General features: G+C 54.4%; 4 protein-coding genes across 4 annotated transcripts; 2 read left to right on the forward strand and 2 right to left on the reverse strand.

Annotated features, from left to right (window-relative positions):
• Positions 1 to 30: 30 nt before the first annotated feature.
• Positions 31 to 1,565, forward strand: BDV17DRAFT_280712 (uncharacterized protein; the record flags this gene model as incomplete). The annotated part of the gene is made up of 4 exons (XM_073759920.1): positions 31 to 84; positions 143 to 927; positions 972 to 1,118; positions 1,166 to 1,565. 4 exons carry the CDS (start codon positions 31 to 33, stop codon positions 1,563 to 1,565), a joined length of 1,386 nt encoding a protein of 461 aa, XP_073617264.1.
• A 358-nt stretch (positions 1,566 to 1,923) lies between these two features.
• Positions 1,924 to 6,213, reverse strand: BDV17DRAFT_289659 (Molybdopterin-binding domain of aldehyde dehydrogenase-domain-containing protein; the record flags this gene model as incomplete). Its single annotated transcript, XM_073761708.1, has 3 exons — positions 1,924 to 2,457; positions 2,505 to 5,899; positions 5,964 to 6,213. The coding sequence occupies 3 exons, from the start codon at positions 6,211 to 6,213 to the stop codon at positions 1,924 to 1,926; spliced, it is 4,179 nt and encodes a 1,392-aa protein (XP_073617265.1).
• A 528-nt stretch (positions 6,214 to 6,741) lies between these two features.
• Positions 6,742 to 8,019, forward strand: BDV17DRAFT_280714 (alkene reductase; the record flags this gene model as incomplete). The annotated part of the gene is made up of 3 exons (XM_073759921.1): positions 6,742 to 6,960; positions 7,015 to 7,345; positions 7,406 to 8,019. 3 exons carry the CDS (start codon positions 6,742 to 6,744, stop codon positions 8,017 to 8,019), a joined length of 1,164 nt encoding a protein of 387 aa, XP_073617266.1.
• A 366-nt stretch (positions 8,020 to 8,385) lies between these two features.
• BDV17DRAFT_297614 (MFS transporter/fungal specific transcription factor domain-containing protein) lies at positions 8,386 to 13,190 on the reverse strand (the record flags this gene model as incomplete). The annotated part of the gene is made up of 9 exons (XM_073763525.1): positions 8,386 to 9,044; positions 9,129 to 10,262; positions 10,390 to 11,012; positions 11,400 to 11,983; positions 12,036 to 12,492; positions 12,546 to 12,630; positions 12,681 to 12,846; positions 12,986 to 13,026; positions 13,079 to 13,190. 9 exons carry the CDS (start codon positions 13,188 to 13,190, stop codon positions 8,386 to 8,388), a joined length of 3,861 nt encoding a protein of 1,286 aa, XP_073617267.1.
• Between the last annotated feature and the right edge of the window lie 410 nt (positions 13,191 to 13,600).

Consider the following 13,600-nt stretch of genomic DNA (forward strand, 5'->3'; position numbering starts at 1 on the left):
GGTAGTCAGCCAAAAGAAACAAAGACAAGAATGTCCATTCCAATCGCGCAAAAACAGAACCGGCACGGTGCCAGTAAGCTCAATGTAAGTCAGGTCCTGACTGCAGCTATAAGAACCCCGCTAACGAGACCTACTCACATAGCTAGTCGTCGTCGGCGCCGGCCTCGCAGGCGTCGGAGTGACTATCGCAGCCCTCCTAGCGGGCCACAATGTACATCTTCTCGAGTCCGCGAAAGAAATCGGCGAGATCGGCGCTGGAATCCAGGTCCTCCCTAACTCCTCCCGCGTGCTACAACACTGGGGTCTTGAGAAAGCCCTTATGCGGCATGCGACGGTCCCCAAGTTCGTGAACTTTCTCGGTTGGAAGGGGAACCTCATCTCCTCGCTGGACTTTAAGGAGTCTGAGGCGCAGTATCCGGGGACTTGGTATCGGGATTTTCATCGCGCCGATCTGCACAAGTGTCTTGTTGATAGGGCTGTTGAGTTGGGGGCTGCGTTGACGACTAACGTGCGCGTTGTTGATGTTGTTCCTAGTGCAGACGGAGCGACATCTACTGCCCTTGCGGATGATGGGAGGGAATTTACTGGGGATCTTGTTGTTGGTGCAGACGGAGTATTTGGCAAGCTCACAGAGTCGCTCTTGAAGAGGCCTGATCCGCCAATGAAGACGGGGGATCTCGCGTATCGGCTGCTCCTGTCGACAGAGGAGATGTTAAAAGATCCAGAGCTGCGCTCGTTCATTACGGATCCACAGGTGAATTACTGGCTTGGCCCGGATAAGCACGCAGTCAACTATGTTCTGCGAGACGGGAAGCTGTTCAATATGGTGCTGCTTGTGCCCGATGATATTCCAGAAGACTCACTGGCCACGACGGTCAAGGGGAATGTAGAGGAGATGTGCTCGTTGTTCGAGGGCTGGGACCCAAGGTATACTTCTATCCCCTCCTAGTCTTCTGTACTGACGAATGTAGGATTGAGAAACTCCTGAAACTCTGTCAATCAGTGCAAAAATGGCAGCTCTGCATCAGGCTAGGGGAATGCGACTGGACACACCCCTCTGGATCATGGGTCATGGTCGGGGACGCAGTTCATGCCACACTGCCCTATCTAGCATCGGGGTAAGCCATCACTCCTCCCTGATACCAAGCCCCGCTAACAGTCCCAGTGCCGGAATGGCCTTCGAAGACGGCGCAGTCCTCGGCGAAGTCCTCTCACGCCTTCCAAACGAGCCAAGCATAAGCAAATCCTCCCCCGAGTTCCTCGCCCAGAAGCGCCACGCCCTAGCCGTATACGAGCGGTGTCGCAAACAGCGAACACAGATGGTCGTCAACCGCGGAAACACGCAGCAATATCTATACCACCTCCATGACGGACCTGAGCAGCAAGACCGCGACGCCAAGATGCAGATGGTTCCTACGCCTGAGGGAGAGTGTCTGGCTTGGAGGGACCCGGGGCTTGCCCCGAAGTTGCTGGGGTATGATCATGTTGCTGATGTTGATCAGAATTGGGATCTTGTTGAGGGAGCGACGGAGGTACAGAATGAGCACTTGTCACCGCGTTTGTAAGCTCTAGAGCAAGAAATATGATAGGAGCTGTCTAGATATGTAATCGAGTACTTTCCATATTTACAGCATGACGCAGAGCTTAGGGCAATGGAATGAGAGAATCGATGTCCTTACGTATTGATAGGGGGCGGAATGTCTGTAACGAAGTTGTTTAGGAGGGAGCGAAGAAAAACCTGTGGCCTTGTATATGATAGTCCCCAGGATTATCCACAAAATATAGTGATGAATCATTCTCTCATCCCCAGAGCCACCTTATTGTGGTAATTTCGCAATTGGATGTAGCCGGCCACTCAGTCAAGTCATCGATATAGATGAATCCAAATATTAAAACAATCTGTAGTTAACCTGCCATATCCAACTAAGCAACAGTAACAAAGAAATTCCTCTCCCCCTCTTTCCTCTCTACCTCAGCCCTCTTCGCAATCTCATCACCTACAGCCAACCTCAACCTCTCCACCGTAGCCGGACTATCCAACACCAACGGCTCATTCACCCCCCTCTCCCGCCTTGCATACCCAAGCGCATCCCTAAGCGCGAAGAGCACCGTACTCCCCAAAAAAAGCGGCGGCTCGCCAATCCCCTTACTAGACTGAATACTCCTAAGCGTCTTCCACCCAACGCCCTGCAAAAAACTGACATTAAACTCCTGCGGTATATCCGCGAACCCGGGAATCTTGTAATTGCCCGGTCCGCGGGTCGCCAACTGGCCCGATTGCGTCCAGAGAGATTCCTCCATTGTGAAGAGCCCTTGGCCCTGCACGAACGCGCCTTCGATTTGCCCGTAGTCGATGGCGGGGTTTATGCTTCGCCCTACGTCCATTTTTATGTCTGTCCTCAGGACCGTGTGGTCGCCTGTTAAGAGGTCCAGCTCGACTTCCGTGCAAGCTACGCCCTGGCGATTATTAGCTTTGCTTTTAGCCTTGATGGGGTATAGCATACCTGAGTCCAGTAAAAGTACATCGGCTTGACCGTGTCCGGATCGTAATTACCCCAGTCGTATCCAATGCTCGGAACCTTGTAAAATCCCGTCGCAGAGAGATTGACGCGGTCGCGATACGCAGCAATGGCAATATCCCCAAGAGTCGCATCTGCCCCAAGCCCCGCTCTATACGGCCGCAACCGCTCATTAATCTGATCACAGGCATGCTTAACCGCCATACCATTCAGGTCACTCCCTGACGATGCAGCCGTAGGCGACGCATTAGCCGTCTGGTAGCTCGATGTGTCCTGCGTGTATACCTGGTCCACAGGGACGCCTAGCTCCTGCGCCGCAACCTGCACCATTTTCGTGTAGAGACCCTGTCCCATTTCCGTGCCCCCGTGGTTCAGCAGGACGGATCCGTCTGTGTAGATGCGCACACTAGCACCGGCCTGGTTTAGATGCAGGGCTGTCGCGAAGGAAATCCCGAACTTCGTCGGGATAAGACAGATCCCGCGCTTGCGCCAGCGGTGCTGAGCGTTGAATTTCTCCATGGCTACTCGGCGCTCATCATACCTCGCTTCTTCCCTCACCTGCTCAAGAAGAATAGGAACATGCCAGTCCTCATCAATATGCTGCAAGAACGGCGTGCGCTGCCCAACCTGATAAAGATTCCTCCTTCTGACCTCATCAACATGGACCCCCACCTTCTCAGCAACAGCACACATAATGCTCTCAGCGATATACATTGCCTGCGGAGCGCCGAAACCACGGAATGCCGTGTTGGAGTGCGTGTTCGTCTTGCACACCCACCCGCGCAGCCACACGTTCGGGATGAAGTAGCAGTTGTCCATGTGCGTTAGACATCTGTCCATTACGGCCGAGGACATATCGAGAGAGTACCCGGCATTATTGTAGGCGTCTGCGTCGAGGGCGATGAGTTTGCCGTCGCGGTTGAATCCGACTTTCCAGCGCGCTTGGATCGGGTGGCGTTGGCCGGATGTCATCATGTCTTCGTCGCGGTTTAGCATTATCCGGACGGGTCGTCGGGTTTTCTTCGCTGCGACGGCGACGATACATGCTATCGGGACAGAGCGAGACTCCTTGCCCCCGAATGCACCGCCCATGCGGCGGACCCGGGCGTTGATCTTGTGCCGCGGCACATTGGTGACTTGCGAGATGAAGTCCTGCGTCTCCATCGTGTTCTGCGTACTCGACCAGACGTCCATCGTGCCGTCTTCGACGTGGGGAATTGCAATTGCCGCATTGGTCTCGAGGTAGAAGTGCTCTTGCCCGCCTATCCTTGTTGTTCCTGAGAGTGTAAATTCGCAGTCTTCAAGGATACGGCCCATGTCTTCAGGCGGCGCGCCACGGCGAAGTTCTTTGCCGTGCTTGAAGAAGGACTTCGCTTCAATGGCCTCATCGATCGTCAGAATGGCATGGAGATCCTCGTACTCAACCTTAACACGCTTTGCGGCATTTTGCGCAGTGGGAAGATCATCCGCATACACAAGCCCAATCGGCTGCCCATGCGAATAGACCTCATCCCTTGCAAAGATCGGCTCGTCGTGAACAACAGATCCCCAGAGATCCTTGTCCCCAGGGAGAGAAGTATGGTCTACATACCCCACCGCACCAGCTTGCAGAGCCGGGGCCCAATCAACAGACACTATCCTCGCGTGCGCTTTCTGGGAGAGTACCAGCGCCCCTTGTAACTCCCTATGCAGCGGCGGCATATCATCAACGTACTCTGCTTCACCCGTAGCATGTTTCAGACCTGAAAGGTGAGGGATCTGTTGTCCCACGACGCGCTGCGCGTATGGGTTCTCGTCGTCGCGGGTACCCGTTGAGATACCCCTGTGAATCTCATCAACAAGGTCAGGGTCGAATTCAAGACCGAGTCTCTGGTTAACGTGGTTCCAGAACCGCGTGAAGAATGAGAGCGTTAGGGTTCGGCGGTAGGTTGCCATTCCACCAGGCACGCCGTAGGGGAGATTGAACTCGTCTGCGAGGGAGGTCAGGGCTGTATCGAGGACAGCTGCATCGCCCCAGCGCTTTCCCAGTAGGACTGCTGCTGTCCCCGGAGCGAGGACGGTTGTAGGCGCCATCCCGCCAAAAGCCAGCGAGACATGAGACACTTTATGCTCGGGCGTAAGTCGGACGCGGAATGCAGCGGCGACAATCGCGATATCGTCGTCCTTTCGCTTCGCTTGCTTGTAGGCGTTGACGATTTCAGTTTCGTCTTTGGGTGGCATTGGAATTTCGATTTGCGTTATTACCGACGCTGCCAAGAGGGCTGTCTTTCTATACCCCTTGAACATCTCGATCATATGGTATACTGTCTCTCCCTCGAGAGTCCTCGCATGAACCTTCGCGTTCAACGCGAGGAGAAGCGGATTCATATCAGAGATCGGCGAAGCAGTAGCAATATTCCCAGCCAGCGACGCCGCATTCCGAATCTGCCGACCAGCGAAATAGCGGAGTGTTTTAGCTATGGCAGATACAACAGATGCATAGCCGGGGTTGTTACCCCTAAACTTAGGAATACAGCGCACGCATTCACTCTCCAGATCTGATAGTGATGCAGAGCCCCCGACAAGCAGGGTGGCGCGGTCCTCGCTCCAGGTTATAGATGTGAGTTCGGGGATATCGCCGACAAAGACACTGATAGGCGGATTGAAATTCTTGAATCGCACGTCCACTTGGACTTCGCTTGCCCCTGACACGAGCGTGGCGGTTGGATGCTTTGCGAGGATATCTAGGGTTTCGGGTAATGAGGTCGGTTTCACCCATGCTTGCTTATCGTCACCGTAGACGAGGAGTTCAGGTTTGAATCTTGAGAGGCCCGGTGGGTAGATGAGGTCTGTCGTTGGGGTGTATGGTATGAAGTCAAATTGCTTTGGTGAAGAGGGTGATGAAGGGGTCGTGATATCTGTTTCCTCGCTGGACGAGCCACACGATGCCCCAGGGCTCTCACGACAACATCCCCCTGGTCGACCACAGGAGCCAGAAGAACCCGGGCCAGAGCGAAACCCCGAGTCCGAGCCCGTCAAATCTGTCTCGACCTCGCCATCCCCTTCCTGTTCTTTCTGCAAAACCGACGGGACAAGCTCGATCCCCACCCCCAAATCCTCCGTAATAAAAGTCTTCGCGGCCTGCAGAATTGGTTTATACCCTGTACACCGGCAAAGATTCCCATCGAGATGCCCCTTCCTCTCAATATCATCCGCCGAGAGTTTGAACTGGCCCGTGATCGGATCAAACGCATTCCGTATAAGAGCATACATCGACATGACGATGCCCGGTGTACAGAAACCGCATTGCGACGCGTGGAGCTTGGCGATTCGTTCTTGGAGGGGGTGTGGACAGTCCACGGTGCCTAGGCCTTCGATTGTGATTATGTGTTTTCCGGAAACTGTACTCGTCAGTCTCTAGTCTCTAGCAGAGGTTCCTCGTGGATGAGGTGTATAGATACACACCTCCAATAAGCGGATACAGACAAGCATTCACAGCAAGATGTCGAAGGCGGCCATGGGATCTTGTTTGCAGAACAACTGTGCATGCTCCGCAGCCGCCCTCCCCACAGCCTAGTTTCGTCCCCTTGAGACCATCCTGGGATCTGATGAAGTCTAGGAGGGTCCATCGTGGATGCGGGCTCACGAGGCTGATTGCCGTTCCATTAAGATAGAATGAAAGGGTGTTCGACCGGGAAGAGAGTAGAGCATTCATGACTGCGGTGGTGGTGGTTCATCTCCACGTCGGATTAGCACTGGGAGAGAAGACCCAGTACGGCCATTGATATGAAACATGAATATATGCTTATCGTGGCGTTGCAAGCAATAGTACGCCGTAAGTGTAAGACAAGTTGGAGTAGCTGTGATAGGTGCAGTCCCCGCCCCCAACCTCGACACCTGATGCATGCAGACCGTCGCCACTGGGACCGGGCCCCTCCACTTTTGCTACCTTTGTTCTTCTCCATTTCAGCCAATAGTGGTGCAGATGGTAACTATAAGAGACCCGATTCACTGTATCATCAGTAAAAGAGCGTTACAATTGCCTCAAAGTACTTTGAAAAAACATACTCAGTCAAGTAGGTACGTCTACACTTCCTTCTCTCTTCACTCCCGCTTGCCGCATCCACTCAATTGAGCCCTAATCTAACCTATTCTTCCAAAAGAGCCCAACTGCACCACGTCCAAATCTTAGACACAACCCAATCCCCAACCGAAACACATCCCTCGACGAGAAAGCATCACAATGGGTTCCCTCTCCCCCCTTGAACCGCTCTTCCAGCCCCTCCGCCTGGGGGCCTTCGCCCTACAGCACCGCGTAATCCAAGCGCCGTGCACGCGCATGCGCTCGACCAAGGAGTCCGACGGCGTCTGGGTCCCGAATGGCTTGAACGTGGAATACTACGAGCAGCGCGCGTCAAAAGGTGGCCTTATGCTTACTGAGGCGACGCCTATTAGTCACTCTGTATGTTCCCATGTTCATGTATAACATGCAAGATAAATGCTAATAGGTAAACAGGCAGCAGGATACCCCGGCGTCCCCGGAATCTTCACGCGATCCCAAATCGCAGGGTGGAAAAAAGTCACTGACGCCGTGCACGCCAAGGGCGCCATTATCCTCTGCCAACTATGGCACGTTGGACGCGCCACGACACCCGGTATGCTCGGGGGCCGGGAGACAGTCTCGGCAAGTAACATTCCCATCTCGGGCAACGCGCTTGATGGGAGTCTCTATGCGGATGCGCCGCCGCGGCCTATGACGGTCGATGAGATTCAGGAAACTGTTGCGGAGTACGCGGCTGCTTCGAAGAGGGCTATCGAGGCGGGGTTTGACGGTGTCGAAATCCACGGTATGCACCTTGGCTTTAATATAAGCTATTGCCTCCATGATCCATGCTAACATCCGCCAGGCGGAAACGGCTACCTCCTCGACCAATTCCTGCACGACAACGTCAACACCCGAACCGATAGCTACGGCGGCTCAATCGAGAACCGCAGCCGTATTGTGCTCGAAATAATCACCGCTGTATCAGCCGCCATTGGCGCTGACCGCGTCGGCATCCGATTGTCACCATACAACTACTTCCAAGACACCCGCGACAGCAACCCCCAGAATCACTGGGGATATCTATGCTCCGCAATCGCATCACTCCCAGACAGTGCCAGACCTGCATACGTACACATGATCGAGCCGCGCTTCGACGAGGTCCTCGATGAGAGCGCCAAGATCCACGAGTTAGAAACTACACAAGACGTCTCGAAGCCCAGTCTAGATGGGTTCCGGGCCACGCTGAAGAAGGGGGACGTGGCTTTTATTGCGGCGGGCAACTTCAAGGGGGAGAATGCTGGTGAGAAGCTCACGAGTGATGGGGCCGACGCTGTGGCGTTCGGAAGGCTGTTTATCAGTAACCCGGATCTGCCTAGGCGGTTGCAGGAGGGCATTCCATTGACCAAGTATGATCGGGAGACGTTTTACGGGGCCACTCCGCCGGAGAAGGGGTATACGGATTATCCTTTTGCTTAGGGGTGGTAGATTGGGAGTGTGGCCCAGGGATGGGGCTCAAGAAGCGATAGAGGTAGTTCTTACTTCATACAAATGCTAAGGTTTGACTTGTTATACCCAGGAAGAGGATGCTTCAGTCAGGAATCTCGAGGGGGATACTTTGAGAAAGGATAAGTCTTTCAGTAAATACGTACTTGATAAGCGAAAGGCCATGGTTGAGAGGGGCCTTGATAGCAGCCATCAATACATACAAGAGAATCCATAACATACATGCTGTACAAATCATCAATCGTAGCTCTCCAGACTTCATGTCTCCAGCATGCGCTACGGGCAATGCCGTCCCGCATCATCAACACAATCCTCGCAAAGTCCAACCCCAGTCGAAGCTCAAACACCGAGATTGACCAAAACCTTCATCGCATCATGAACCATAGCCCACCTCACAGTCGCCAGCTGCTGCGCCATAGCCCGAACAAGCGGGCGCGTATCGTAACCCCCTGCCAAACCACCCAATTCCCCATTCGACGTCGATGTAGTCATAGCTACAATCAGACTCGATAGATCCGTCGGCCTTGCCACCCCGTCGTTCCTCGCGTGGAACGCCCAGACCGTTAATGTGGCCAGGTATAGGCACCACGGGAAGTGGAATGCGTCAGTTTGCTCCCAGTCGTGGAGGCTCAGGACTGCGTCTTGAAGGAGGATTGCTGCGTGTCGAGAGGCAGAGGTACAGCTTGAACCGGTACCGGAGAGCCATTGCGAGAGCATATTCCGCGAGCGACTACGGTCATTATCTGTGACGACTCGACCGAGGATCTGAGGCGCCCCAGCGGCGATCTGCAAATCGAGAACCTCAACATGCAACGCCAGCGACGCAGCGCGGTAAAGAGCCATAGCGGCTGATTTCAGTCCCGTAAAGCGCTTCGCCTCCTCAGCTGGTGTAGGAGACCCAAGTTTCATAGCTAGACAATCCGCGTCAAAGTCCGCCTTCCAGAGATCATACGCGCGGCCGATGCGCGGTGTCCATGCCCCGACTCGCTCTGGTGTTTCTGCGCGCAGAGTCGTCTGGTCGCGCCGCTTGAGGTCCGCGCTTATGGACATGAGGCCGTGAAGCACGACTAGTCGCGAAAGACCATTTAGGTCGCGCGGTCGGGGCAGGGCACCCGGTGTAATGTAACCCTTTAGCACGGGGAGGAAGCCGTGCTCGGTATCCCGGGATGCATGACGCGCCCATTCCTCGGCCGTATGTGCTTCCCAAGCGGCAGAAGAACAAGGCAGGGAGGAGCGGATTTCGAAAGCAGACATACACAGGGACTGCGAGAAAAGTACAGAATGCTCCGTATCCCAAGAGAAGCACTGAAACGCAAGGCGCTTCCGCTGCTCAGCATCCATCGCACGCTTCCACGCTGATTCTCGTCCCGTATCTGTAGCCAGTTCGTCCACGGTCGCAGTGGAAGTACGAATAGAGCAGCACGTCGATCGTCGAATAAGCTTTATCAGCACGCAGTGGAACAGCTGCGCTCGCTCCCGCTGCTTCGGGCCTGCGCGCATCTTCCCGAAGCAATCTATCAGTAGCATCGCCTGCAGAACCCACAGCTCGGGCTGCGGCGAGAACGCCCCGTGGCAGAAGAGCTGGTTGCGGAGGGCGTCGTGAATGCCTACGGCTAGCTGGTGCGCTTCGCGGGTACTGTACGTTGCGCCCATGGACAGAATGGAGGCGAGGAACACGGGCTCGATGGTATTAGGGTCGAATGTCGCTGTGTGAATGAGCGGGTATGTTGTATTGAATCGGGAGAAGAATAGATCGCTGTAGCTCTGTAGTGCCGACAACGACAGTAGAGGTGAGTCGAGATTGAGCGGCTGCCCGTGAATATCAACCGGTGGGCTCTGCGCGACCAGTGTCAGAATGCCACGGCGCGCGTCATCGTTGATCTGCGGCTTCAAAGTGGTGATGTTGTTTTCTATCGTTGGCACTCCCATCCAGTCAAGGTCGAATTCCGGCCGGCGCTGCTCGGGGCTAGATCTTTCGACGATGGAGGCGGCCTGGAGGAGTACTGAGGAGCCGTCTTGGCCATGGTCAAAATCTGTAGGGACGTTGAGATCGAGGTCGAGGTCGAGATTCAGCATCGGATCTGGTTCAGTCGCGAAGGGCACCAGGTCAGGGCCTAACGGGAGTTCCAGGTGGTGGAAGGCATCGTCGAGGGAGGCCACGTCGAACAGCCAGTTGTAGTTGTTCGTCGCTGCGAAGGGGAGGTTGAAGTCGGTCGCTTGAGGTTGTATTATCAGTAATAGCCAGACAAGACATGGTCCAGAAGCCACTTTCTTCCCGTGTGGTAGTTGAAAGGCAAGCGAGGCAAGGAAACAGAAATTCACGAATCGACCATGGTCACATACCCGTATCCATGAAAATATCAGTATCATATCCCGCGCTCCAAGATCCATCGGCCGCATCAAACTGCCCCGGGATCGGCTCGACATATGGTTCAAACGGCGGCGGCATCATAGGAGCGAGCAGCGGATCGGGGTCGGTCAGCTCCGTCGATACCTGAGATAGAGGGCCATCCTGCGAGCCAGGAGGCGATACGGGCGCTGGACCATGATCGGGTGAACTCCTAGTCGAGTGAGAAGAGGAGGATAAAGGCGCCTGCTGGACAAGGCCCCGACCATGATCTGAAGGCCGGACAGCCTGGGGATATGAGAGGGGTGTCTGCCTCTGCCTGGACTGCCTCTTTGGAGGCCGCACGATAATCGATCCATCCTCTGCGCGTTTCATTCGCTTCCTTGTCTCAAGAATTCCCTTCCCATCACCACCCGCCTCAGCATCTTTCTTCGCGTGCCTTGTCATATGCCGACTCAGTAGATCCGGTCGAGAAAAGTGGGTGAAGCATCGCTGGCATGTATATCCGTTGTTCGCAGTCTCATGATTCAGGGAGTGTCGCCGGAGATGTTCAGCGCGGGTAAAGGCTTTATCGCAGCCTGGATACTCGCAGGCGTGTTTCTTCATGTTCTTCAACAATCTGGAGATCAATCTGACCTGGGTCACTTCGCCGGCGCCCTCCCGGTTATGAGCATCCATCCTAGTTATCTGTGGAGATGATAAGCGTGCGGGGTAGACTAATGTAGTATCCTGTCCATGATCGAATCAGAGTCGTCGTTATGCAGGATTTATTGGACTGATTATTGATAAGGTGTAGGGCCATGCAGGACTAGCCTTTAGCCCTCTCCGATGCTCTCGGATCCGGTGGCCTCTGGCCATGGCCTTCTGCTGAGCCTGAGCACGATGGCAGAAGGAGGGACAGAGAAAGTCCTATGCTCGAATCCATAGTCTTCGTCCAAAATCTTACAAGAGGCAGGATGTGGAAGCGGAGAGTACTTTATATAGACATAGGTCACTGCTTCACTACAGAAAATACCGCCACTCCGGACTCCTCTCCCCATCAACCAACAAGCTCGTCTCGATCTCACCAGCCCTAATCCTAACCCCCTGCTGTCTATCCCTCCTCCGATTCTCGACGCGCATCCAGACACCCATAAACGACGTCGCAACAATACAAACCCCATTACACGCACACGTCGCCACCAGCGTCGGAATATACTTGGGCGCATACTCCGTGCGGAACGTCGCGGCACTTAGAATACCCGCTAGATTACCGAGTCCAACGAAGAAGCCCGTGTTCGCGGCTCGCGAGTTCTCGTTCGTGTTGTTGTTGTTGTGCCATGCGTGCACGAGGCACGTGGGGATGTAGGCCCCCGCTGCGAGGAGGAAGCACGCGAAGTACGAGACGGCTTTGTTGTTGGCTACGTCGATGGAGGCGAGGATTAGCATTCCGACTAGCGAGACTATCAGGGAGAAGATGATGTGGAGGGATCGCTCGCGGAAGATGTCGGAGGATTTTGCGACGGCGAGGAGCACGACTGCGCCGACGAGGTTCGGGGCTACGGTCCAGAGGTTTGTTTTGACGGTGTCGTAGCCTAGGCGGGCGACGATCTTCCTGGTCAGTACTTATCTGGCTCTTGCAGTCGAGGGGGGGGGCGCTCACGATAGGGAAGAAATTCATCGCCGTCGCATACGCCACGGGGTACGAAAAGGTGATAACCGCCCAAATAGGGAACTTCCAATCACTCCACGTCTGGAACGCAGCCTTGAGCTCAAGCTTCGTCTCGACCTCGGCCGAAGTATCACGCAAAAGTCGCGCCGAAGCAGCAACTCTCTCCCGCTCGTTGAGGAACCACGCCGTCTGGCCGTTATCAGGGAGCCACCAGAATCCAATCACGCCGATGATGAGCGTCAGGGCGCCCTCGACGATAAAAAGCCACTGCCAGCCTTTGACGGTGGGATGGTTTATCTGGAATAGACCGAAGGAGATTAGCCCGCTGAATGCGGATGCGAGGACGGCGAACGACTGCAGGATTGCGAGGCGGAAGCCCATTTCGCCGCGGGTGTAGAATAGTGTAAAGTAGAAGGTGCTTCCGGCGAAGAAGCCGGCTTCGAAGACGCTGTTGCTGCTCTTAGCTGTACGTCGATAAAGTGGTAATATGAGACGACCAACCCTAATATAATCCGGATAGCAAGCAAGCTCCCAAAGTTATGAGCCGCACATTGACACATCGCACAAATCCCCCAAACCACCGTCACTTTCAATCCATCAGCCGAGATCAATTGACATCATTGCGAATGAACATACTAAGCGAAAGCATAGTCCGTGCCGAGTACCGCTTGATCAAGAGATTCCACGGGAGGTCGAACAGTCCAAACGGAATGTAGAAGAGGAGAATGAGCAGCGAGTACTCATTGCCGACGAGGTTGATATCTTCCTCAAGACCATCGGTCTTTGCATTTGCGAGGTTACTCTATTCCAGTCAGTCTGGCCTTGTACTTAGTACCCTTGTCCGGGTTTGAAGCCAACATACCCGATCCATGCAGTCGAAGAAGTACATCTACCTCAGTAAGCATCTTGTGTATCACAGAGAAGAAAAGCAAAGCACATACCAAGCACAACAGAGGTAGGACGAAAAAATCCACCTTGCGCACTAGACCAATTAGCCAACCTCAATGCAATCGCTTCCTCAGTGTGCAACAAACCAAAACTCATCTCCGCCTCAGCATCAACATAGACACTGCTCTCACCAGCCTTAGCCTCAGTCTCCGGCGTCTCAGCCGAAGGCTGCGTCTTCTCAACGTCAATACTACCCATGGCAACTGACTGACGAAGCAACAAGGCAGGACAGAAGTCCGAATGGGTGGGAAGACCAAGCGGATGGAAGACCAAGTGGATGCAAACGCAAGTGGAGAGGACAGGAAATGTGGGGGTTTATAATTCGTGTTGCGACTCCTTGCATCAGTCGTGAAACTGCTGTTCAACCCCATTCCAGCCATTCCTGTACGTATCGCTATCAGCATCATGATAGATAGGGCTAGTGCAGTAGGCTAGTAGGCTATCGAGGACGCAAGATAACGCCGATCGTTGGAGACATGACACTTTAGTCAGTCTAGGCTGTCTCGTATCTTATCGACAGTCAACCCCATTTCTGTCTCACCTTGCCTCCCCATTCCTGGACACTTGTCGTCTCTTTCCTGGGCTCGGATGTTGCTCCCATCCATACC

This window comes from Aspergillus undulatus (genome assembly GCF_047715775.1).
Source record: "Aspergillus undulatus strain CBS 261.88 unplaced genomic scaffold BDV17scaffold_14, whole genome shotgun sequence".
Classification (NCBI taxonomy): domain Eukaryota; kingdom Fungi; phylum Ascomycota; class Eurotiomycetes; order Eurotiales; family Aspergillaceae; genus Aspergillus; species Aspergillus undulatus.